Here is a 26,718-nt window from a genome sequence, read left to right as displayed (position 1 = left end):
TTTTAAGATGCTGTCTAGGTTTGTCATTGCTTTTCTCCCCAAAAGCAGGCGTCTTTTAATTTCGTGGCTGCTGTCACCATCTTCTGTGACCATGAAGCCCAAGAAAGTAAAATCTCTCACTGCCTCCATTTCTTCCCCTTCTATTTGCCAGGAGGTGATGGGACCAGTGGCCATGATCTTCGTTTTCTTGATGTTGAGCTTCAAACCATATTTTGCGCTCTCCTCTTTCACCCTCATTAAAAGGTTCTTTAATTCCTCCTCACTTTCTGCCATCAAGGTTGTGTCATCAGCATATCTGAGGTTGTTGATATTTCTTCTGGCAATCTTAATTCCGGCTAGGGATTCATCCAGCCCAGCCTTTTGCATGATGAATTCTGCATATAATTTAAATAAGCAGGGAGACAATATACAGCCTTGTCATACTCCTTTCCCAATTTTGAACCAATTAGTTGTTCCATATCCAGTTCTAACTGTAGCTTCTTGTCCCACATAGAGATTTCTCAGGAGACAGATGAGGTGATAGGCACTCCCATTTCTTTAAGAGCTTGCCATAGTTTGCTGTGGTCGACACAGTCAAAGGCTTTTGCGTAGTCAATGAAGCAGAAGTAGATGTCTTTCTGGAACTCTCTAGCTTTCTCCATAATACAGTGCATGTTTACAATTTGGTCTCTGGTTCCTCTGCCTCTTCTAAATCCAGCTTGCACTTCTGGGAGTTCTCGGTCCACATACTGTTTGAGCCTACCTTGTAGAATTTGGGGTAGCCAAATGCAAAGATCCTGAGGATCCATGTGGACCCATGCTTTGTAACCATGTTTTTGCACCATTGCGGCCCCACGCAACAGTGAGTGCATGATTGTTTTGGTGAATGCTGTAGCCATGGACATGCTATGTGATCTGATGGTGAATTTGGGGGTGACCCAATGCAAAAATCCTGAGGATCCATGTGCTTTTACCTCCCCCCTCCCAGGCAACCTCCTTTATCTCTAGCGTCCCTTATATCTCTCCCGATCGCTTACTGATGAGCTGTTTCCTTTCAACACTCCCTTCCCTCTTATTTGCCTTAGTGTCTTTTCCTTAGCTGGAGCAGTTTTTTGCTCCTCCTTTTCTTCTAATTTCTCTCCTCATTGCTTTAGTCTTCCTATTTCCCCCCTTTGCAAGTATGCTATCTTTACCTCCCCCCTACCAGGCAGCCTCCTTTATTGCTAGCATCCCTTATCTCGCTCCCGGTCGCTTGCCGATCAGCGGCTTTGTTTCAACACCCACTTCCCTCTTTTTTCAAAAAATGCATGATCAGCTTTTTGCCCCTGGGCAATTCAGCTCCAGGGACCACACATTCGCTCCATAAGGCGCACAGACATTTCCCCTTACTTTTTAGGAAGAAAAAAGTGTGTCTTATGAAGTGAAAAATATGGTATATATACTGCAAATTGCAGTACTACCCCCAAAAAGTCTCAAAGCAATTTGCAGTATATATACTGTATTTTTTGCTTCATAAGACAGTTGTCAGTGTTTTTACTACATTTTTTAAGATTTGCCTTGAGAGAGTCTTTAAACCTCTTTTGTTGACCACCAGCATTACGCTTTCCATTTTTAAGTTCGGAATAGAGTAGTTGCTTTGGAAGACGATCATCAGGCATCTGCACAACATGACCAGTCCAACGAAGTTGATGTTGAAGAATCATTGCTTTGACACTGGTGATCTTTGCTTCTTCCAGTACAGTGGTACCTCGGGTTAAGAACTTAATTCATTCTGGAGGTCTGTTCTTAACCTGAAACTGTTCTTAACCTGAAGCACCACTTTAGCTAATGGGGCCTTCTGCTGCCGCTGTGCTGCCGGAGCACGATTTCTGTTCTCATCCTGAAGCAAAGTTCTTAACCCGAGGTACTATTTCTGAGTTAGCAGAGTCTGTAACCTGAAGCCTCTGTAACCTGAAGCATATGTAACCCAAGGTACCACTGCACACTGGCATTAGTTCACCTGTCTTCCCAAGTGATGTGTACAAATTTTCAGAGACACCATTGATGGAATGTTTCGAGGAGTTGGAGATGGCGTTTATAAGTGGAGTGAAGAGTGTTTTCACAAGTTGTTGGAGTTAACCTGCTGCTTATCCATGTCTTTGTCGTTCTGTCTGTCTGTTTGTGTTCTTCCCCGGCAGATTGAAGGCACCCAGAAGCTCCTCAACAAGGACCTTGCCGAACTGATCAACAAGATGCGCTTGGCTCAGCAGAACGCCATGACATCCCTGAGCGATGAGTGCAAGCGCCAGATGCTGGCCGCCTCGCACACTCTGGCCGTGGACGCCAAGAACCTCCTGGACGCTGTGGACCAAGCCAGGATGCGAGCCAACCTAGTGAAGGTCTCCTTTGAGTGACCCAGAGGGCTGGCTTCCTTTTTAAAAGATGAATGAATACGTTGCCCCCTCCAAGCTTCCCTGCGCTGTCTCCACCTCTGCCCTGCCGCAACACGCTCGTGTCTTTGATTTCGTCGCGTCTGTCTTCCGAGAACGAAGGAGAAGAGACTCTAGGGGAGAGCCGTCTGCGTGCGAGGCAGGGGAGGGACTTCCTTCCTCTGCCCCATAGATCATGCTGCTAAGGGGGACGCAGGACTCCAGTCCTAGGGGGGCAGTTCAGACCTGTCAAGGGGTCCTGAGCCTGCACCAGTAGGGTCCCATGCCTGTAGGTGTGCAGGTGTCGCTGTGTACAGTCTGATTTCTTTGCCAGTATCTCTGGCGCCAAGGTGTCTCATTGGTGAAGGGGGTCAAAGGCGGGGAGCAGTGGGGCGACCCACGAACCTCACTGCCGCCCTTCTCCGGAAAAGCCAGAGGAATGGTGGCAAGCCAGGCCACTTCCAGGTTTCTCCCGAGGGTCCTGAAGACCCAGTCCTGGGAGAAAAAGCTTGCTAGGTCACTTTGGTGAGGGACATTCCCAAGGTGGCCCTTAGAGGAGGCTGTCTCATGTCTTTGTACATTGTATAGAAACATTTATTTAATGGCCATGTACGAACTGTATGCGCAACCTCCCACCCCAGGGGGGGAAATCCCCTCACTTCTCTCTCATAGGCCAAATTCCTTTGAATTTGGGGTGGAGTTTGAACACGTCTCCCTCTGAACGATGGAGATCCAAAAGGGGCTCTTTTTTTAAAAAATGGATTTGTCACGAAGGTATGTACCAACCAACACATAACAGTGTAAACCACAACAGAACCGCACATGGCATGATTGCTATGAAAAGCAAATTGCAGAAAAGCAGTTCCATGTTGTAAAATCTTAAAGATGGTTCTGTGTAACCCCACCTTGTTCCCCCTATTTATATAATCCAGAAATGAAGAACAATCCTCATAAAAACTATTTGATTTAGCTTTGCCACAGACTACACTTCTACGTCTGACCAGACTTTCAGATAAAGCCATATTCCATGCATTAGTCAACCATGCCTCCTGATAAGGAACTTTTAATGATTTCTATTACAAATCTGGCTGCTGATCGTAACATAAGCGCTAGATTTTTATAAGTGATAGGAGTTGAATTTGGGATGGAGCTTCAATGTCTCTCCAAATGGAGGAGACTTTAAAAGTTTCCTGTTCCAGCAAAAACAAAAACAAAACAAACAGGGAACTTTGAGGGATCTCAAGTATTCTGGCTCCAATCCTCTGTGCGCTTACCTGGGAGTAAGTGCTACTGAAGTCACTCGGGCTTCTGAGTAGATTGCACTGTAACAGGCTGATGCGGACACCAGCTTTCATGTCTGGAGTCGCCTAGGCCGTAATAAATCTGTTAGTCTTAAACGTTCAGCAAAACTCACTTGGGGGCGTTTTATATTGATTTCTCCAATTCCAATTCCAAGCAACAATGCAGATTATTGATGGGGGAGACAGGTGCAGACTCAACACCACTGCAAACACAGATTACGGATTTGATGCTGTGAAGACTGAATCTTTGCCACTGAGTCAGAGCTTAAATGAGAGGATTTGGTCCTTCTGTGGCAGGGTTTGAAATTAAACACGCCCTGACAATGTTGGGGCTCAAGTTTTGCTTATGGGATGGAAGTTTTGCTGGAAACACCCAGGTCTGAGAGGACAAAAAGCCATTAATGTATTTTTTTGAAACTCCCATAATATTGAATACCTTCCTGGAATTTCGATTCTTGTTTTACTTTTGTACCTAAGAAACAGGCCGGGCCAGTATGGCCAGCCTCAGCTTCTTTGTAATATTATATTTGTGTGTTAAAACGGCAACAGCAGCAGGAATCTCTCTGTTTGATATGTGGTTTTTTTTGACCTGAAAATTGTACCGTTTTATGGCTTTTGTCGTTCATCATAACAAAGCCATTGTTTTGCCTGAGATAAATGAGGTACAACAGTCTCTTGTTGATCTGTTTCTTCATCAGAGCTTCTACCCTTGAGGAGCTTGGCAAGGTAATGATCCGATGATCTGGGTCCACAGTTCAGAAACAGAAGAGAATTTATTATGTCCCGGAGTCTCCAAGTTCAGTCCTTGACATTCCCAGCTTGTTTGTTTGTTTGCTTACTTATTTATTTTATTGCATTCTTACCCGTGAAGGCGTAAGGGACGCGGGTGGTGCTGTGGGTTAAACCACAGAGCATAGGACTTGCCGATCAGAAGGTCGGCTGTTCGAATCCCCGCGATGGGGTGAGCTCCCATTGTTCGGTCCCTGCTCCTGGCACCCTAGCAGTTCAAAATCACGTCAAAGTGCAAGTACAGGTAGATAAATAGGTACCATTCCGGCGGGAAGGTAAACGGTGCTGCTCTGGTTCACCAGAAGCGGCTTAGTCATGCTGGCCACATGATCTGGAAGCTGTGCGCCGGCTCCCTCAGCCAATAAAGCGAGATGAGCGCCGCAACCCCAGAGCTGGCCACGACTGGACCTAATGGTCAGGGGTCCCTTTACCTACCCATGAAGGCACACTCTTCCATTGTCTTCCAAGACAGACAGATGCCAATCAACCAAATATCCCACCTTTCGTCCAAGGAGTTCAAATCTCTCCTCCTCCCCATTTTATCCTCACAAGAGCCCTATGGGGTACGTTAGGCTGCCAGCGAGTGACTGGCCCAAGGTCACTACAGGGAGTGGGGATTTGAACCCGTGTCTCACAGGTCTTCACCTGGCACTCTAATTATTATTATTATTATTATTATTATTATTATTATTATTATTATTATACCCCGCCCTCCCCAGCCAAGACCGGGCTCAGGGTGGCTAACACCACGTATAAAAACAATTGATTAAAATACAACTTAAAAACAAGATTAAAATACAACATTAAAATACAGCCTTGTTTCAGTGGAAACGCAAATCAAAAACTTTCTGGGGATGAAAACATCAAGTCTTCACCAAGGCCAACTATTCAAACTGGTCCTATGTGGGCCAGAAAAAAGCCAGAGAAGTCCCCAAATAGGAGTTCCATCACAGAAGGAAAGAGGGGAAGGGGATCAAGTTGATTCCAAGCCAAAGGCCAGGAGGAACAACTCTGTCTTACAGGACCTGCGGAAAGAAATCAGATCTAACCACTATACCACCCTGGATCTCAGCAGAGGCGAAATTAGGCTCCGTTGCGCCTTTGACAAGGAGATGTATGTGCGCCTCCAAAGACCGTGGACCAGAAACTCATAAAGTTTGCTTTCCATCGCTCTGCCAGTGTCTTCATGGCCATCATGGCTGGGGCTGCTCCATCAATCTGTCTGCCTGACTGCCTACCTTCCTTCCTCCACTCACTGCTTTCCCCTTTGCCTCCTCCTTGCCTCCATCCCTTTTTCCTCCTCCTATAGCTCTTCCCCACTCTCTCCATCTTCTTTCCCTCCAAGCCTCGTGGGGCATTCAACTCACATTCCTAATAGTACCACCCACTGATCAGGAAGGGGACCCCACACGGCATCTAATAATAATAATAATAAATTTTATTTATACCCCGCCCTCCCCAGCCAGAGCCGGGCTCAGGACTGCTAACACCAGTAAAATTACAGTAAAAACATAATGCGGGGGGGGGGGGGACACCAATTTAAAATACAGGTTAGAATGCAATTTAAAATGCAGCCTCATTTTAAAAGTAGCCCATCGATCAAAACCATAAGGGGAGGGAAACAGACGGGTCAGACTGAGTCCAAACCAAAGGCTAGGTGGAACAGCTCTGTCTTGCAGGCCCTGAGGAAAGATGTCAAGTCCCACAGGGCCCTAGTCTCTTGGGACAGAGCGTTCCAAGTCGGGGCCAGTACTGAAAAGGCCCCGGCCCTAGTTGAGACCAATCTAACCACCTTGCGATTTGGGGCCTCCAAAATGTTGTTACAATGGTACCTCTGGTTACGTACTTAATTCGTTCTGGAGGTCTGTTCTTAACCTGAAGCACCACTTTAGCGAATGGGGCCTCCTGCTGCCGCTGCGCCACCACCGCACAATTTCTGTTCTCATCCTGAAGCAAAGTTCTTAACCCGAGGTACTATTTCTGGGCTAGCGGAGTCTGTAACCTGAAGCGTATGTAACCCGAGGTACCACTGTATTTGTGGACCTTAAGGTCCTCCATGGGGCATACCAGGCGAGGCGGTCCCATAGGTACGTAGGTCCTAGGCCGCATAGGGCTTTGAAGGTCAAAACCAGCACCTGAGGTTCTTGGCATCCACCGAGGCACCCAGACGAATCTGTGCTCCTCACCTGACCACAAAGGGTGTCCCGGGGAGCTCATGGAGGGACAGGTAGATTCCTAGCCACTCTGCACCAGGTTTGAAGAGGCATGATTTTCAAAGATGCCTGGGCCCTTGGCAGGGGCCTAACCAACCCCTAGGTGCTTTAGTGTTTAGAAGATGTCTGGAGCAGCTGGTGGTTGCTACTTCATGTGCCATGGGTTGGTTGGACGCAGAGGAATGGTGGCAGGCTGGTGATCCCCACCAGGGAAGGAGGCTTGGAGGCTTGGGGATTCGTAGTGGGTCAACAATGAGCGGCCAGAGGGAGAAGACTGGAAGAGGAGGTATTGGAAGCTGGAGAGGCAACAGGGCTTAGAGAGCTGGGAGAGTCTGCGACAGAGAGAAGTCCAGAATCGGAAGCAGAAGATAAAGCAGAAGAGGCAGAAGAGGGAGGCCAAGAAGCAGAGATGAGTCAGGCTGGTGACATAGCTGTCAACCATCCCTTATTTGGCAGGAAAGTCCCTTATCCCAGCGCCGTGTCCCACTGCTGTCCCTTACTGATGATGTCCCTTAAATTTCCCGGGTTTCAAAGGAAGCAGCTCCTCTCCCTCCCTCCCTGCCGGCCAGGGAGGAGGGAGGCTCCAACTGTGTTGCTTGGCTGCGTTGCTCACCCAATAAGGAGTCTAAAAACGACTGGGGGGTGGAGCTTGCATGCCTTGTGCTGATAAAATCGGCCACGTTGCCTGGGGACTTGCCTTTGCTCAGCGCTTCCCAGCGGAGAGGTGACGGTGGTTTTCCTTGCTGCATCCCCTTTGCCGGGTTGCTGCGCTGTGGGCTTTAAGGCTTCGTTTGGCTTAAGGCTTAAGGCTTCGTTTGGCTGCTGGCTGGGCTTTCTGCCTTTGGCTCGGAGGGGCTCAGAAGCTGAACATAACTGTGCTCTGAAAATCCCTTATTTTGGCTGCTGATCCCTTGTTTTCGAGGCTGCTGGTCCCTTGGGGTTCTCCTTCCTGCTGCTGCGACAAGCTCCCCTTCCTGCTTGTCTCACAGAACCAGAAGAGGTATGAAGAGCGTGGAGGAAAGGTTGGCTACACACAGGAATAGTCTCCGATTGCTTGGGAAAACCCCAGGGGACTTAGATGGCTGTGCGTCAGTGAAAAGTAAAAAGTAAAAAGTTAATTCTAACTTGCACGGTGTGATTTACTACCGGCTCACACCTAACAGCATCTATGTTGAGGGCTGATGAGAGCCATAACCCAACGGGTCTGGAGGGCACCTTTGGAAACGACCACAGGTGGGAGGTAATGTGTTATTAGAAGGAATGAAAACCCAGCCCCTATGATTTTACACACACACACCCAAGAAAACTCAAAAAGTTGGTTTTAAAAAATTTATTGTCTCCAGACCATGCTGCGGTGAACAGGTCCGCGGTTTGCAAGTTGATTCTGCAGTCAGCAACCTGGCTCACACTCATCCCAGACAGGAGCATCTCGACTCTCCCCGCCACACGTCACCCCAAAGTCCACATTCCTTAGACAAGGGGACTGTCCTGGCAAGCTGTCAAGGCCTGGGGCAGAACGGAGCCTGCCTGCAAGGACACAGGGGGCAGGGGGCAAAGTCAAAAAGGAATAATCACTTCCCAGAAAGCGTGGTTTCGCTCCCCCTTTGCACCCTGAGATACAACCATAGAATTGCAGAGTCCGAAGGGGTTCCAGGGGTCATCTAGTCTGACCCCCTCAATGCAGGAATTCGGCAAATAGCTAAATCGCAAATGGCAAGGGGAGGCTTTTAGCTCTTCAGTCCAGAGGAGCGTTTGAGCTTTATCCTGCCTTGCAAAGCTGGTGGGGAATGTTCCCGCTAGGACTTTTCCTGTCCTGCCCCTCTGAGCTTCAACTATCAGTTGAGTGCTGTGACATGTGAGCTGCACATCAGATGTCGCCCAATGTGGCTCCAGTCCAAAAACTGGCACCAAGGTAGGCATAACCGAATTGTCTGGGACTTTTCACAGCACCAGTAGTCAATACAAAGGGGGCTCTCAGGTTGCCACTAGTTTGCAGGTGGGAGTCGATTGCGAACCAGCAAATTCAGGGAGGGCACAATGAAAGGGGATTTGGGACTCCTGGGCTGCAAACCTGCTTCAAAAAAGGAACAGACTTTTTGCAGTAAGGAAAGCGGCGTGGAAACGCACCGGAACGGGTGAGATGGCCATCGCTTGATGCAAAGTTGTGTCATATTCCTGCAAACTCTGTGCAAACAAATCGGTCCGAATGCTCGATAAATAGGTAATCTGGAAGCGACCCCCATTTACAATGGATCAATGCCATTAATTTCTATATAAATGCCATTTCTGAACGTTCCGTCACACTCTAGTGTGACCAAGGAACAGAGCCCAGAGCAGGTCTATGCAAATGAAGGGGCGGGGCTAAGCTGATATAAACAAGGTCAATTAATATTGGTTGCAGCCGCCAGGCAGTGGGGAGAGGGTTTTCGCCACTATCCTAACAGCACCCCTGATTTCACGCCTTTGCTATCTTCCCATGCAAAACTCTGCGGTTCTCTCCATTTGCAAAGCCTCGTTTCCCACACAGCCTGTCATAACAACAGGCATTTTGCTAAATTGGGCTAACTAAACACAGCCGTCAGCCCCAAGGATGCTCTCAGCAAAGCCAAAGCCAATCTGCACATTGTTCCCACCACAGGAAGTTTTTCGGGGCTACCCCTGGCCTTGCTGAATAATAATAGCAGACGAGTTCAATCTGGAAGAAAGTTCAAGTCCCCAGTCCCTACTGATTTGTAAAAACTGGTTCAGCTAAGAAAGAATGCAATGCTAAGTAAGATTCCCGGGTAGACAGGTACTTCTGAGTTGAAATTGTCCAGAATCTGGATGGCGACGCTTTTGCTGGAGCCGCACGGCAGGCGGGTGAGTTTGTAGGGGAATTTTAGGCACACCAACCCTCCTAGATCATCCCCGCCAGGAAAGGTGGGAGGAAGAGGCCAATCGTCCCCAGCAAGCAGACAATGACAAACATCCAGAGGAACATGCGGTCAATCACCATGGCAACGTACTTCCAGTCTTCCTTCACCTGCAAGCATAGGAGATACCATGAAGTCACACTTCCTTGAGCAGCAGGTCTCTACAATGCCTGGACATCCCTTTGGGTCCTGAAACAGGGCACCTAGCAGATTGTTCAAGAGTTTTCCTACAGGGGTCTCTTTACCTGAAGCAGCATCTCCACCCCCATCATTCTGCCTGGACACTGAGGTCCAGCTTCGAGGGCCTTCTGGCTGTTCCCTCATTGTGAGAAGCAAAGCTACAGGGAACCAGGCAGAGGCCTTTTCAGTGGTGGCACCCTCCCTGGGCTAGGCATCCTGGGACATAAAAGATAGCGGGCAAGTGATGTAGCCTTTCTGATATGTTAATCTTAGGGCCAGGAAACAGACTTTCACGTGAAGGTGATAAAGATCCCTATCATCCTTGCCATATATTCCTTGTTTATGACCTCAGGAGTTGCTGGATGCACTCTTTTGTAGTTCTGTTTTATTTACCCCAGAAGTATGCATGCATGCTTAATTGGGACACGGGTGGTGCTGTGGGTTAAACCACAGAGCCTAGGACTTGCCGATCAGAAGGTCGGCGGTTTGAATCCCTGTGACGGGGTGAACTCCCGTTGTTCGGTCCCTGCTCCTGCCCACCTAGCAGTTCGAAAGCACGTCAAAGTGCATGTAGATAAATAAGTACTGCTCCGGCAGGAAGGTCAACAGCATTTCCGTGCGCTGCTCTGGTTCGCCAAAGCGGCTTAGTCATGCTGGCCACATGACCCGGAAGCTGTACGCCGGCTCCCTCGGCCAATAAAGCGAGATGAGCGCCGCAACCCCAGAGTCGTCTGTGACAGGACTTAACAGTCAGGGGTCCCTTTACCTTTTATGCATGCTTAATTAGCTTTTGTAGTGTAACTTTGTCCCCACGTGGGGTTTGTTGAAATGCTCAGAGGAAATCTGATTGGTTCTTACGAACACCGTGTAAAAAGTTCTTTTTGAATAAAATGACCTGGGCCTAAGGGTGGACGGGAATTCTTATTATACGCACCCTTCCCAGGGTCTTGCTGGTTCAAGCCTCTGTGTGTATTCTTATTAATCAGAGTTCAATCCTTCCTTTACTTTGGGAACGCCTCAGGGTGGACGCTGCTGCCGCGACACCCAGTTTCTGACTTCTAGAGGGAACTGTTTGCTTGTGTTACGAACCCAATAATAATATTATAATAATAATAATTTATTATTTATACCCCGCCCGTCTGGCTGAGTCTCCCCAGCCACTCTGGGCGGCTCCCAATCAAGTATTAAAAACAATACAACAATAGTGGGCCTGGGGGGGGGATCCTGGGTACTAACCCCACAAGGTAGCTTTTCGGTTCTCAGAGTTAACAACTCACCGAGAAATCGGCATCCTCAGCCCGCAGGTGGTTGGCAATGTAGTGCACTCCTTCCAGGGCTTTCAAGATGCTTGGAGACAGCTGCAGCCCCTGCTCGGAGGATGTTGGGCTCTCCGTTTTGGTGGCCGGGCGCCGGACCAGTTCCACGAAGCCCCTCCCCAGGTGCCGGGCGCAGGTGTACCGGTACTGGAGGCAATGGTGGGGGCAGGTGCCTTGGAGGGGCAGGCGTCCGGCCCTCCTCCTCTCCTCGCCGCCGCCGTCGTCTTCGTTCCACTTCTCGTCCACATCCGTCTCCAGCCAGCACCGGGAGGTGCTCAGATTTGCTGGAGGCGCGTCGTACTGCCCGATCACCTCTTCGCTGGCCACCCTGAGCCCCGCCGTCAGTACCGGGGGCCTCTTCATGAAGAGCCACCTGGGGATGAAGTCTAGGAAGACGGCACGAACCCACTGGGGCATCTTGTGGGTGCTGGGCGAGCGGTGGTGGACGTTGAGGACGAAGACCGTGATGACGATGGAGAGCGTCACGAAGATCATGGTGAAGAGGAGGTACTCTCCGATCAGAGGGATGACCAGGGAGGTGGACGGGATGATCTCGGTGATCAAGAGGAGGAAGACAGTGAGGGACAGGAGGACAGAGATGCAGAGAGTGATCTTCTCCCCGCAGTCAGAGGGCAGATAGAAGACCAGGACGGTCAGGCAAGAGATGAGGAGGCAGGGGATGATGAGGTTGATGGTGTAGAAGAGGGGCAGTCGGCGGATGACGAAGCTGTACGTGATGTCGGGGTAGATCTCGGTGCAGCAGTCGTACTTCTTGGTGTTGTAGGTGCCCACGGCGTGGATGATGGCCCACTCCCCGCTCTCCCAGTAATCCTTGAGGTCCACCTGCCGCTCCATACTCTCCAGGTCAATCTTGGCTTTGTCGTACGTCCACGAGCCGAACTTCATCTTGCAGTTCTGCTGGTCAAAGGGGAAGAAGGTGACGTCGATGCTGCAGGAGCTCTTGTAGATGGCCGGAGGGGTCCACTTCACGCTGCCGTTGGAGAAGAGGTGAGCCTTCGTCATGTGTGTCACGGCAAACTCCCCGTCGGCACTGTAGGAACAACAGAGAGAAGAGTGTGGGGATGTTGTGGATAGTAGGAGAAATATGTATTTATAAATTTTTATTGGAAATTTTATTTACAACATAACATAACCCCCCAATACAGAAATCCACCCTCATTAAACGTGAACATAACATACAATAAGCATAACATACAACAATGCAAACAACCAAATAAAAGACTTCCTTTATCCTGTATCTGGCCTCCTTATTTACTTCTTAGAAGCTGTTTCCTTTATGAATAATTTTAAAGATTTTTCTAATTATAACTTAAATATCCACAAAGTCTCCTGCAGACATTTATCAAAATAAGTCCAGGTATGTATTTTAGGGCACTGTTTTGTGAAGAATTCTCTGCATTTTCCCCATGCTTTTTGAAACTCTTGTCTAGTATGATCTCTAATTGCCTCTGTTAATCTAGCCAATTCAATATGCTCTAACAGTTTGTCTTGCCATTCATTTTCTGTTTGCACAGTTTCTTTTTTCCAGTTTTTAGCAATTAGGATCCTTGCCGCTCCATAGTAGGAGAAATACATTGATTACGTAAATATTACCCTTCCTCTCTAACGCTAGTGACTCAGTAGCATAGTATAGTGGTACCTCGGGTTAAGTACTTAATTCGTTCTGGAGGTCCGTTCTTAACCTGAAACTGTTCTTAACCTGAAGCACCACTTTAGCTAATGGGGCCTCCCGCTGCTGCCGCGCCGCTGGAGCACGATTTCTGTTCTTATCCTGAAGCAAAGTTCTTAACCTGAAGCACTATTTCTGGGTTAGTGGAGTGTGTAACCTAAAGCGTCTGTAACCTGAAGCGTCTGTAACCCGAGGTACCACTGTACATTCTCCAGTATATTGCAGGAAACTAGTTGGTAGATTCATTTGAATCTCTTTATTTAAGCAATCCAGTCTGGCTTGTCCAGATTGGGTTTGATCCTGGTAAATTCTCCTTTGATCCCTCTTAAAAAGAATAAAGGCACAACAGTCTTCTTTTTAAAGTAATAAGAAGTTTACTCACATTCAGTTCACAGTAGGTTCCCTGAAGGCAGCCATTAGCTTGTAGTTACAGAAGAGAGTGTGAGTTTATCCCATGTAGGGAAATGAGCCCATGTGCTGCTGGCTGAGGACCAGCAGACAGCAAAATACATCAAGATGGAATAAATCAAAGGGGGGGTAGATGGCTGCGTGACCAGCCCTTTTATAGGGTCTGCCAGGGTCACACCCATCTACCTGGTCACACGGGGGGGGGTGCTCCAGACCAGGTGTGACAGGAAGTCCTCCTGGCTGGAGCAACATTCCCCTGCGTGTCCACTCTAGGAAACAGGAAATGTTGTACTTGATTGCTTGTGTTACATCCCACAGAGAGAGGGGTTACGGGGGCGGGAAATCTATTATTTCTAACGTATGATTGCGATTGGTTTTATAAACGTAACACAAAATCTAATTTATAAGTTTTTCTAAGCAATTCTACTTCTCCTTAAAATCATGACCCCCCACACACAATCAATTCCCTGCTGCCTTATATAAAATACATATTCTGCTCTACATTTCTTTCTTTATTTCATTCTTCCTATTCTTTCTTGGCTTATACTTCAGAGCGGTTGTCGAACAGCTTGGTAGGTTTCTGGATGAAACATTGGCTCTGGACCTATTTCAGTCTGGCTTTCGCCCTGATTACGGGACTAAGAAGGCTTTGGTCACCCTAACAGATAACTGGATCGAGGCGGGTCGGGACTGCTGATTCTCTTAGATCTGTCAGCAGCCTTCGACATGGTCAATCATGAACTTTTAGACCATTGGCTTGCTTATGTGGGGATTCAGGGCACAGTCCAACAATGGCTGTGCTCCTTTATCTCAGGTCGGGGACAGAGGGTGGCGCTAGGGAGGGAGATGTCATCACGCCACTCCTTGGTGCGTGGAGTGCCGCAGGGCGCAATCCTTTCCCCGATGCTTTTCAATATCTTTATGCGCCCCCTTGCCCAGATTGTCTGGAGCTTTGGGCTGGGTTGTCACCAATGTGCTGATGACACTCAGCTCTATCTGCTGATGGATGGCCACACCGACTCGGCCCCAGACACACTAACCAGATGCTTGGAAGCTGTGGCTGGATGGTTTCGTGGGAGCCGATTGAAACTCAATCCTTTGAAGATGAAGGTCCTCTGGCTGGGTCAGGATAGCATGGGGATGAGGGACCAACTCCCTTCTCTTGCGGGGGCTCAATTAGTGCCAGCGCCTTCCGTTAAGAGTTTGGGTGTAACCTTCGATGCCTCGCTTTCCATGGAGGTGCAGGTTGCCGTCACAGCAAAGGTGGCTTATTATGTTATTATTAGCAACCAAACACCCAGCGATTAACCTCACTTGTTTCTTTGCTAAAGTGATAACTAGCCTAGTAGATACAGAGGATGCTGTTTATTTAGCGGGCCTTTGCTGGGACTTTTGATGTGGTTTTCCTTTGGGTGGATGGAAGACAGATTGAGAAGTCCCCTTTGGCCTGAAATATTTTCGTAAGTACCACTGGATGGCAGCAGAACACCAGCCAATGGAACGAAGCCATTATTGGGACACTGAATCATAGAATCATAGAATCAGAATCATAGAGTTGGAAGAGACCACAAGGGTCATCAAGTCCAACCCCCTGCCAAGCAGGAAACACCATCAGAGCACTCCTGACATATGGTTGTCAAGCCTCTGCTTAAAGACCTCCAAAGAAGGAGACTCCACCACACTCCTTGGCAGCAAATTCCACTGTCAAACAGCTCTTACTGTCAGGAAGTTCTTCCTAATGTTTAGGTGGAATCTTCTTTCTTGTAGTTTGGATCCATTGCTCCGTGTCCGCTTCTCTGGAGCAGCAGAAAACAACCTTTCTCCCTCCTCTATGTGACATCCTTTTATATATTTGAACATGGCTATCATATCTCCCCTTAACCTCCTCTTCTCCAGGCTAAACATGCCCAGCTCCCTTAGCCGTTCCTCATAAGGCATCGTTTCCAGGCCTTTGACCATTTTGGTTGCCCTCCTCTGGACACGTTCCAGTTTGTCAGTGTCCTTCTTGAACTGTGGTGCCCAGAACTGGACACAGTACTCCAGGTGAGGTCTGACCAGAGCAGAATACAGCGGCACTATTACTTCCCTTGATCTAGATGCTATACTCCTAATGATGCAGCCCAGAGTTGCATTGGCTACTCCTGCTGAGGCTTGTCTCAGATTAATCCCCATGCGCGAATGCTTAAGAACATTGGCTCATCTAGCCCAGAATCCTGTTCTCACAGACCAGATGCCCATTATGGGGAAGCCCGCAAGCTGGATTCAAGCACGGGAGCACTTTTTTCCCTCCTGTGGTTACCAGAAACTGGTCTCCAGAAGCATTTCTCCCTCCAATAGCTATCCATAGCCCTCTCCTCCTCCACGAAATTGGCTCTTCCTCTTTTAAAGCCATCTGGGTTTCTGGCCATCACTAACTCCCTGTGGCAGTGAGTTCCATAGTTTAACGATGTGCTGAATGAACAAGGACTTCCCGCGGCATATTTTTAAGGGGCGTTGTTGAATCAATGAGCTGCCCCCCCCCCCCCGTTCCCCATTGGCCCAAGCACCTACTTGTTATACAGCACAATGTCTGGGATCCAGATCATCTCAGAAGGCGCTCGGATGGAAGTGACATTGTCAAAATCCACCGGGTTCCACTGCAGCTTGTAGTCATTCCATTCCTGGCGGCAAGGAAACAATCCTGGGCTCATTATTCACTTCCGAGATGTGCAAATTCTTCACATTGAAACACACATTTATCAACTTCCTCACTTTTTTTTTGATACACTTTTTTTTTGGTTTTTCAGATTAAAACTTTGCAGTCACATATCGAATGTACAACATAGAAACAAGATTCCAAAGAATCTCTTGGACTTCCCTCCTCCCCTTTGTGGGTCCTATTGTTAATCATTTCCTCCTGCACCTTTTAGGATAATAGGTTATAAATTCCCCCCATTCCTTATTAAAAATTTAGTCTTCCTGATTTCTGATGCTTCCAGCCATTTCAGCCATTTCGGCATAATCCATCAGCTTAATCTGCCATTCTTCTCTGGTAGGGACTTAATCTTCTTTCCGTTTATTAACTTTATTAGTTATTAAAAAAATAAGTTAATTAACACTGTTTTAGTGGACTAAGGCTGCAAAGCCTAACTATGTCTACTCAGAAGAATGTCCTGTTGAATTCAGTCTTGCAGCCATAATGTCAACCTTCATAAGAGGGGCACAGGAGAGGGGGAATAATAATAATAATAATAATAATAATAATAATAATAATAATAATTATTATTATTATTATTATTATTATTATTATTATTATTTAAACCCTGCCCTCCCCAGCCAAGGCTGGGCTCAGGGCGGCTAACAAGCAATAATAAAAACAAGTTGAATGAATACAACTTAAAAACAAGATTAAAATACAACATTAAAACATTGAAACATTAAAATGCAGCCTCATCACAGGAGGAGAAAGGAAAAAAGAAAGAGGGGGACGGAATCAAATTGACTCGAAGCCAAAGGCCAGGCAGAACAGCTCAGTCTTACAGGCCCTGAGGAAAGAAATCAGATCCTGCAGGGCCCTGGTCTCATGAGGCAGAGCGTTCCACCAGGCTGGGGCCAGTGTTGAAAAGGCCCTGGCTCTGGTTGAGGCTAATCTGACTTCCTTAGGGCCCGGGACCACTAGGGTGTTGCTGTTTATGGACCTTGAGGCTCTCCGTGGGGCATACCGGGAGAGGCGGTCCCATAGGTACGAGGGTCCTAGGCCGTGAAGGGCTTTAAAGGTCAAAAGCAGCACCTTAAATCTGACCCTGTACTCCACCGGGAGCCAGTGCAGCTGGAAAAGCACTGGGTGAATATGCTCCCATGGCAGAGACCCCGTGAGGAGCCTCGCTGCAGCATTCTGCACCCACTGGAGTTTCTGGGACAGCTTCCAGGGCAGCCCCACGTAGAGCAAATTACAGTAGTCAAGCCTGGAGGTGACCGTTGCATGGATCACTGTGGCCAGGGTGGGGCGGGAAAGGTAAGGATAACAGCTGCTCAGCTTAAGACCCCCAGGCCAATAGCTTTCCATGGCTGGAAGCTTCAAGGCGTGGGGGTCTAGGGGACCATCTCTACAAGGCTGAAGTTAATCATAGAATTGTTGAACTGTAGAGCTGGCAGGGACAACAAGGGTCATTTAGTCCAGTCTCCTAGAATGCAGGGATCTCTTGCTCAACGTGGAACTCGAATCCACAACCCTGTGATTAAGAGTCTCATGCTTTACCTACAGGGCTTGCTTCCAGTTCCTTATTTGACACCAAGTTGCATTGTGAGAGCCTTGAATAAGAACTGGCAAAAAGTAAACCCTGTGTTGGGCTCAGTGTTAGAGTACAGTGTCCTAGTACGTCTCCGAGCACAATTCAAAGTCTTGGTGCTGACCTTGAAAGCCCTAAATGGCCTCGGTCATGTATACCTAAAGGAGTGGCTCTACGCCCATTGTCCTGCCCGGACACTGAGGTCCAGCACCGAGGGCCTTCTGGCAGTTCCCTCATTGTGAGAAGTGAGATTACAGGGAACCAGACAGAGGGCCTTCTCGGTGGTGGCGCCCTCCCTGTGAAACGCCCTCCCACCAGATGTCAAGGAAATAAGCAGCTATCCTATCTTTAAAAGACATCTGAAGGCAGCCCTGTTTAGGGAAGTTTTTAATATTTAATGCTGTATTGTTTTTAACATTGATTGGGAGCCGCCCAGAGTGGCTGGGGAAACTCAGCCAGATGGGCAGGGTATAAATACTATATTTATTATTATTATTATTATTATTATTATTATTATTATTATTACAGTGGTACCGCTGGTTGCAAATGGGATCCGTTCCGGAGCCCCGTTCGCAACATAAGCAGAACGCAAACCGCATCTGCTTGTGCGTGGGTCACAATTCACCACTTCTGCGAAATGTCATTTTGAACGTCATTTTGAGCATCTGCACATGCGTGAGCAGCGAAACCCAGAAGTAACCCATTCTGTTACTTCCGGGTCGCAGCAGGACGTATCCTGAAAGTACGTAACCTGAACCGAACGTAACAAGAGGTATGACTGTACTGTATTTTTCCGTGTATAAGACGACTCCTATTTTTTAAAATTCAGAAATTAGTTGTTTAGCTTTGGGGGGGGGGGAGGTCACTTCCACCAATTGCTCACCCGCCTACCTGCCACTGCCGATCGCTTGCCACAGCCACTGCCAATCGCACACCTTGCCGCAGCTGCCAATTGTCTGCCTGCTCGCAACCCACCCGCCCACTTGGCGCAGCCACCAATCGCCTGCCCAATTGCTGCAGCCGCAGCCAATCGCCAGCAGGCCTTGCTGCAGCCACCAATCACTCGCCCAATCGCCGCTGCCAATCTCCTGCTTGCTGCTGCCATTAATCTCGCATCCCCCCTCTGCATTCACTATCCGTGTACAAGACGAGACCCAAGTTTTTAAAGCAAAAAGCACCGTCTTATACACAGAGAAATACAGTATATCTTTATCCCTGCATTGGAAAAGGTTGGGGATAAGGACCCCTGGGTCCCTTCCGTCTCTACACCCCCAAAACTTTGCTAGAGTTTGCGTTGCGCTCCCTGCCTTTAACTCCCATCGCGCTTTACCTGCTTGAGCCAAACGTTTGTGGTCATCATTTGATTCTTCTCATCCTAGATTTGCAGACAATGAGAGAGAGAGAGAGAGAGAGAGAGATTGTTTGAAAGAAACACAAAGGTGCAAACAGAAGCTGTTGTCTCTATTTTGTGGATGGGATTACATTGGTACCTTGGTTCTCAAATGCCTTGGTTCTCAAACACCTTGGTTCCCAAACACCGAAAACCCAGAAGTAAGTGTTTTTCATAAGCCAAACCTCCGAAGCGGCTGTCGGCTATTGTTTCCGAGGCACCTGCCCCAATCAGAAACTGCGCCTTGGTTTTTGAACATTTTGGCTTCCAGAACGGATTAAGTTTGGTGCTTTTGTTTTTGCTATTTATTTTGCGTTTTTGTTTTTGAGGTTTTTTCGGTTCATTTGTTTTTGTGACTGTGTGGAATCCAGTTCAGCTACTGATTGATTGACTGTGTGACTGTGGAAATGGATAAAAACGCCTCATCCAAACAATGACTATCATCAGTGCAGGTAAGGGGGGGGGGGGGGAATAATTTTAATTTTTATCATCTACAATCCTGTCTTATTTATTTTATAGTACACTACATTGATTATTGCTTTCATTTTATGGATCAATGGTCTCATTAGATAGTAAAATTCATGTTAAATTGCTGTTTGAGGGGTCGTTTTTAGAAGTCTGGAACGGATTAATCGGTTTTGCATTACTTTCTATGGGAAAGTGTGCCTTGGTTTTGGAACGCTTTGGTTTTGGAACGGACTTCCGGAACGGATTACGTTTGAGAACCAAGGCACCACTGTAAATCACAAACCAGCCAATTCAGGTTGCCTGTTGAAGTGGATTTGGCACCTGTGCATCAAAGCCTGTTCCAAAAAAGGCAAAAATGCCTTTTCAGCAGCAAGGGGAATTATGGGGGAATGTGGGCCACATTATGTAACCTCCCCACAAAGAAATCCAGGTGAATGCTAATTAAAGAGGTCACCTGGAACCAGAGTCCTCTGCTCTCACTGCATCCAGGCCTGAAAAGAGGGAGATTTGCTACTACAATGGTATGGGGACCCTATGCTCAGCCAAAGCTCAGTGGCAGAACAGGTGCTTTGGGTGCAGAAGGACCCAGGTTCTGCCCTCGGGATCTGCAAGGAAGACTTGCAAAGACATGTCAGAACAAGTGGAAGACCAGTGATAGATAGATAATTTATTACGGTCAAAGACCAGCTTGAAGACCAGTGAATATATAGTCAATACTAGAATAGAGGGGGCCAAGGGTCTGATTTAGTAGAAGGCAACTCCCTATGTTTGTGTTCGCACATGTACTCCTCTTAAACCAGAGTGAGGAGCTCTACGGGCCTGTTTCTTGATATCTGAGAACAAGGTTATCTCTTCAAACTGGCCTTGCTTTCCATCTGAAGGGCAATCTCTCTCTGTCTACTTCCTGTCAACTGCAGCCAGATGCAGTTTCTTCAATACATATCTAGCCCAACACATAATGTTTTTATGCAGCAAAGTGCAGTCATCTAGGCTAAAAAAATAACACATACATCAGATTGGGCTGCATGCCACCACGAAGCCAGTTCAGAGTGAGGGTTTTCCTACCCTCACTCTGAATGGGTAGGTCTTTATTTTTCTCTTCCGCTCACACTCCATTTTCACATTACCTCTTCCAATATCACTATAGGGGAAGCATTTCTCTGCAGCTGCTGTCTGTGTGTGTGTGTGTGTGTGTGTGTGTGTGTGTGCAAAGAGCAGCAAGGTGAGTGAACAGACACGGCTTGGGACACATACCACGTCAATCAGCTGAGCAATGGACAGCCCAAACCTGACAATAACGACATCAGAGGTGTTGGGGACTGGCCGGGACCACTTGTTGTATGCATTGAAAAGGTGTTTGAAGAGTCTCTCCTCCGCCTGGGTTTGCGTCCGGCCTTGGACTGAGGCTGAAATGGAAACCAAGATTGGGTTAAATTATGGAAAACTGACTTAAAATTTACAGATTGTTCCCTACTGAAGGAGAATTACATGAAGATGATGTACAGATGGTACACAACACCAGTGCAGTTAGGGAAAATGTACAAAACTAGTTCAAATATCTGTTGGAAGTGTAAGGAAAAGGAGGGGACATTTTATCATATGTGGTGGGATTGTAAGGTAATTAAAAAAAAAATGGGAAATGATATACAACGAATTGAAGAAAATGTTCCATTTAACATTTGTTAAAAAACCCAGGGCATTTTTGTTGGGGATTGTAGGGAAAGACCTGCCAAAAAAGTTGAAAAATATCTTCATGTATGCGTCAACGACCGCGAGAGTTCTGGTAGCACAAGGATGGAAGACTGAAGAAACCCCAACTAAAGAATCATGGCAAGAAAAATTGATGGACTATGCAGAACCGGCAAAACTGACATATAAGCTATGGGCAAGGATAACTGTGACTTTAAGGATGAATGGGAACCCTTTACAAAGTATCTGAAGACACAACAAAGCGAACTGGACTCCTTGGCTGGTTTTGAATAAGCATTCTCAAACTTTTTATTGATAATAATCAGCTAAATAGTTTGAGGATTTATACAACTGTGTAACATGCAGAAAACAGCATTCTCAGAGAAACCAAAGACTGGAACTGAGGGAAGTCAGGGGTGGGGGGGTTGTGGGGGGGGAGGGAGGAAAAATGGGGGGGAAACAAGGATGATATGTTTTTGGATAATATGTCTTGTTATAATTTTGAATTAAAAAAAATAAGTGGGTGAGCACCACAAAAAAAGAAAAGAAAAGAAATGGAAATCAAATGTTATGAGTTGGCAAGAACCAGCCTTGAATGCTGAGAATCATTGAAGGTCAGTTATCAAATGCCCCAGATATTAACTGCACGTCAACAGTTAAGGACAGACATCAAAGTTCAACTATAACCTGATGCCCAGAATTAATGCCCCAGCTTTCAAAGCACTTCACACACATTTCATCTCAAAAACCTTTACAGAAACCATGTAAATGTAAGGTGGCATTATTATGCCCATATTGCAGATGTGAAGACTGAGGCTAAGAGAAAGGGTCAGGGAGAGGGAGCATGCCTTGCCTAAGATCAGTTAGTGAGCTTATTTCTGTGGCAAGAGTCAAACTGGGGTCTCTCCAGGCTCCTGCAGGACAGTCTTGACTACTGCACATAGAAGAAGAGTTTTGATTTGATATCCCGCTTTATCACTACCCTAAGGAGTCTCAAAGTGGCTCACAATCTCCTTTCCCTTCCTCCCCACAACACTCTGTGAGGTGAGTGGGGCTGAGAGAATTCACAGAAGTGTGACTGGCCCAAAGTCACCCAGCAGCTGCATGTGGAGGAGCGGGGAAGCGAACCCAGTTCCCCAGATTACGAGTCCACCACTCCGAACCACTACACCACACTGGGCTCTCCAGTACTGAAAGTCTGGCAGATATCCAGGGAATGCCCAAAGCACGAGAAAGTTGTGAGAATTTATGGCGATGCAGGAACCTGGGAAGTCAACTGGCAGGCGCCGGGAGAATCTTGCTGCATGGAGCCTAGAGATGACCAAATTGCCTGGCAATGCGAGATGAATTAAGACATGCTCGCAGAAGCATCAGACTAATGCGCCCGCAGCAGAGGCAGCCAGAGGCCAGCTCCACAATAGAAACCCCCTGGGGAACAGAAGTCCCCGGCCAAATTTCAACCAGCCTCTTTAGCTAATGAGGTTTACCTTCTTTCCACTCTTCAAGGCCATAAGCTTTATGGGCCTTTGCTTATTCCTGCTTTTCACTGCAGAAGAAACTTCTTCTGGGGTGCAGAATGTTAGAATTCCTGCTCCGTGATTGCAGTCATGGGATTGTTGTCGATCACCTGAGAGTATATGTTTTGACTCCACAGAGTGGAAAGTGACGGAGACAGGATGTTTGTGTTACAGTGGTACCTCGGGTTAAGTATTTAATTCATTCCAGAGGTCCGTTCTTAACCTGAAACTGTTCTTAACCTGAGGCACCACTTTAGCTAATGGGGCCTCCTGCTGCCGCTGCGCCACCACCACACAATTTCTGTTCTCATCCTGAAGCAAAGTTCTCAACCCGAGGTACTATTTCTGGGTTAGCGGAGTCTGTAACCTGAAGCGTCTGTAACCTGAAGCGTATGTAACCCAAGGTACCACTGTACTGTGTTCCGTGAAGTGGGACTATTGTCCTTTGTTCTTTTTCTCTTTGCTGTCTGATGCTAGAGAGAGAGGGAGCCATGTTGCAGTGCTCCGCCTGTGTTTATATGTAAATAAAGTAGATTAGCCAAAATGCTGAGTTACTGAGGTCTGTTACGCAAACTGCGAAGACTCTGCGGATCCCTAAGTGTGCCAATGTCTGTTGGCATCAGTCACTGTGATGTTCGGGCTGAAGAAAGCTTTTGAAGCTCCCGAGGAGGGAGAGAACATACCAATCAGGCATGCATCTCTGCCAGGGTCCTACTCGAGTGTAGGCCAAGCTCCTGACACAGAATGCCAATGTCATGGACTGGCAGAGGAATGGTGGGAGGAACCAGGTGAGGAACAAAAGGGGGAAAGGCTCAGAGCCTGGGGCAACGATGAGCAGTCAGAGGGAGAAGACTGAGAAGAGGAGATGTTGGAAGCTGAAGCGGTAAGAGGGCTTGGAGAGCTGGGAGCGTCTGTGTCAGAGAAAAGTCAAGAACCAGAAGCTGAAGCAGGACAGTGGGAGGAGGGAAGCCAAAAGGCAGAGGTGAATCAGGCTAGTGAAGAGGCATGGGGGTCTCCTCTTCCTGCTGCGACAAGCTCCCCTCCCTCCTGTCTCCCCTCCCAGAACCAGAAGAGGGGTGAAAAGAACAGAGCATAGGCACACTGCATGCAGGAACAGTCTCCAATTTCTTGCAAGAAGCCCTGGAGAGGAGACAACTTTGACAGCGGTGGGGAGGCTGGGACTTTTAGTCTCGGCCACTGATTTTATGGAGTAAGATCTACAGGGCCTGAGCTGCTGAGCTCATTAGGCCTGGAACTCTGTCTAGTCTGTGGAGCTCATGTTTCCCTAATAGTTTATAGCTTTGAACTGTGTGACTTACTGACACTGGCTTGACTAATGACAGCCAAGGTCGTTGTAAGATTAATGGGACCCTCTCTCCCTTTTCAGGCAAGGGGTTAGGAGCCTGTTCAAAGTGTTGGTGCTGACCTTGAAAGCCCTAAACAGCCTCAGCCCAGTAGACCTGAAGGAACATCTCCACCCCCATCGTTCAGCCTGGACACTGAGGTCCAGGGCCAAGGGCCTTCTGGTGGTTCCCTCACTGCGAGAAGCAAAGTTACAGAGAACCAGGCAGAGGGCCTTCTCGGTAGTGGCGCCCGCCCTGTGGAACGCCCTCCCATCAGATGTCAAGGCAATAAGAGAGAGAGAGCGTGTGTTTGGATTTGATATCCCGCTTTATCACTACCCTAAGGAGTCTCAAAGCGGCTAACATTCTCCTTTCCCTTCCCTTTCCCCCACAACAAACACTCTGTGAGGTGAGTGAGGCTGGGAGACTTCAAAGAAGTGTGACTGGCCCAAGGTCACCCAGCAGCTGCATGTGGAGGAGTGGAGACGCGAACCCGGTTCCCCAGATTACGGGTCCACCGCTCTTAACCACTACACCACACTGGCTCTCATAAGCAACTATCTTACTTTTGAACGACATTTGAAGGCAGCCCTGTTTAGGGAAGTTGTTAATGTGTAATGCTGTATTGTGACGGCTCAGATTTGTGTGATTTTATTTGCTGATTTCCACCTCATTGTTACCCGTCCCTCCCCTAACCTTCACACCTCTCTGTGATTTTTCTCCCCCTCCCTTGATTGTGCCTCCCTCTCCTCCTTCTTGTTGCCTCCTTGCCTGCTCACTCCCATTGTCCCCACTTGGACTGTATTCTCCTTGGGGCAGGGACCTGTCTGCCCCTTGCTTGTCATGCAGCTGACGCCCTCCGTGCACTTGTCAGGTGCGATATGCATAAATCATCCTCCTCTCTGCTGATTTGGACTGTTTTACAAATCTGATTTCCTTCCATTCAAACTCTCCCTCCGTTTTTCAAGATGGGGCAGAAACTGGCTTCGACTAAGAAAATGGGCAAAAAGGCTGCAGAGGAAACAATTCATCCCACACACAAAAGGGGTCAAGGGGTGGAATATTTCGCAAAATAAACATCCATTCAGCTCCCATCCATTCAGCCCCTCGCAGCCATGCTAGACTACACTGACGGATTGATGGCCTTAAGGACTCGAATGAGCCATTGGTGAGGCCATCTCCATTTCTTTTCATTAGCGCCACTTGACGAGCAAATTTGGCATGTAAACAGACATGGCACTTCATCTGCGAGAGCGGATCTGTCTTCGGGAGCAGGGAGTGGGGTGTCAGGAGAGAAAGATGGTTTAACCTTGGCTGCCAGAAATGCCCCAAGAGTGGTGGTCTTGCCAGCCACAATTCTCACATCCAGTGCCAGATTTACATCTAAGCTAAACAAGCTATAGCTTAGGGCCCCACTCTCTTGGGCCCCCCCCAAAAAAAAATAAAGGGAAAAAACTCTGGATGTACATTTCCAAAATATAAGATAAAAAACAAATAAAATAAAACCTACACACAGAAACAGTGTTTTGTGTTGTATAGGCTCCTAGCATGTAAGTCATGGGCCCCGCCTGCTAGCCTGCTCCCTAAAATATCACTGGTTTGCTCATTTCTGTATATAGGGTGCCTACATTCTGTAATGTGCCAGTGGCTTTAGATACCTATTAGGTCCATCAATTACCATATATAGCATATATTCAACACAAAGAAACAGCGACAATTTGTTGTTGATGAAGGACAGCTGGACATATAAAGGGCCCCATTACCTTCAGGAGCTGAGGGCCTCATCAAACCTAAATCCGGCCCTGTTCAGATCTCATAAGAGAGCAACATGCTAGCATGGAGCGAACAGGCAAGATCCCTCACTGGGTTTTTTCCAAAAGCTTTATTATTGGCGCAAAAACATTTACAATGCAGAATGCCTCTATTCCATGTCTCCCTCAGTCACTAGCAGAATCTGAGAGTGAGCGGTCCTTAAACTTTCCCCAGCAGTGTAGTTTCTTGACCCCCAGCCGATGCCTCCCCTCTCTGCGTGAAAACCTACTGCGCATTATGTGTATGACTGGCTGCATTATTTCCAGGTAAATGAAATGCTTTAAAAAGATATAAAGGAAAATGGATATGCAGAAAAAGATTCAAAGTTCCAGACAGAGATAATAAATAATGAATATAAAACTCTGTCAAAAATGTATAAGATATTGTTAGAATGGTTTACGAAAGATGAAGAGGTTAAGTCGGTAATGATACAGTGGGCCAAAGATTTTGGATATAATATACAATTTGAAGATTGGGAAAAATTATGGAAGGAAAATCTAAAATTTACTGCATGCATGGGGTTGAAGGAAAATGTAATGAAAATGTTTTATAGATGGTATATTACACCGGCAAAATTGGCAAAAATGTATAAAACATGTAATAAGTGTTGGAAATGAAAAGAAAAAGAGGGAACATTCTACCATATGTGGTGGGGTTGTAAGAAAGTAAAGAGTTTCTCGGAAGCAATATATAATGAATTGAAAAAGATGTTAAAATACACTTTTGTTAAGAAACCAGAAGCTTTTCTTTTAGGGATTACAGGAAAAGAAATAAGAAGAAAAGACTGTAAACCTTTCCAGTTACAGCAGCAAGAACTTTATTGGCCCAGAAATGGAAACAAGAGGAAATACCGACGATTCAAGAATGGAGAATGAAACTGACAGACTATGCGGAACTGGACAAATTGACTGGGAAAATAAGATATGCCTGAAACCAAAAGTTCATCGAGGATTGGGGAAAATTCGTTGATTATCTGAAAAATATATGTGAGGTGCAAACAACACTAGTGGGGTTTCAAGAAGCACTGTAAAACTT

The 26,718-nt window shown here is 47.2% G+C and overlaps 2 protein-coding genes and 1 long non-coding RNA gene across 10 annotated transcripts in view; 1 reads left to right on the top strand and 2 right to left on the bottom strand.

The window, feature by feature from the left end:
* Positions 1-4,358, top strand: part of PTK2B (protein tyrosine kinase 2 beta) — a 127,477-nt gene extending 123,119 nt beyond the window's left edge. For all 7 annotated transcript variants that reach the window (XM_083733117.1, XM_083733119.1, XM_083733116.1 and 4 more), the window contains one exon: positions 2,157-4,358. In XM_083733117.1, the coding sequence (XP_083589243.1) occupies positions 2,157-2,372 (216 nt within the window). In that variant the 3' untranslated portion in view covers positions 2,373-4,358. The remainder of the gene's footprint in view (positions 1-2,156) is intronic.
* The window catches only part of LOC310842150, a 237,583-nt gene that overhangs the window by 58,105 nt on the left and 152,760 nt on the right, over positions 1-26,718 (bottom strand). The gene's annotated exons all lie outside the window — the stretch shown is intronic.
* The window catches only part of CHRNA2 (cholinergic receptor nicotinic alpha 2 subunit), a 28,215-nt gene continuing 9,512 nt past the window's right edge, over positions 8,016-26,718 (bottom strand). The window contains exons 2-6 of the mRNA XM_083733499.1: positions 20,577-20,728; positions 18,795-18,839; positions 15,747-15,856; positions 11,060-12,149; positions 8,016-9,712 (exon numbers count right to left, since the gene is read on the bottom strand). Of these exons, the coding sequence (XP_083589625.1) occupies positions 9,587-9,712; positions 11,060-12,149; positions 15,747-15,856; positions 18,795-18,839; positions 20,577-20,728 (1,523 nt within the window). The 3' untranslated portion in view covers positions 8,016-9,586. The remainder of the gene's footprint in view (positions 9,713-11,059; positions 12,150-15,746; positions 15,857-18,794; positions 18,840-20,576; positions 20,729-26,718) is intronic.

This window comes from Podarcis gaigeae (genome assembly GCF_964106915.1).
Source record: "Podarcis gaigeae genome assembly, chromosome: 3".
Classification (NCBI taxonomy): Eukaryota; Metazoa; Chordata; class Lepidosauria; order Squamata; family Lacertidae; genus Podarcis; species Podarcis gaigeae.
The sequence above is the reverse complement of the archived record's forward strand: the minus strand, read 5'-3'. Positions and strand labels throughout refer to the sequence as shown.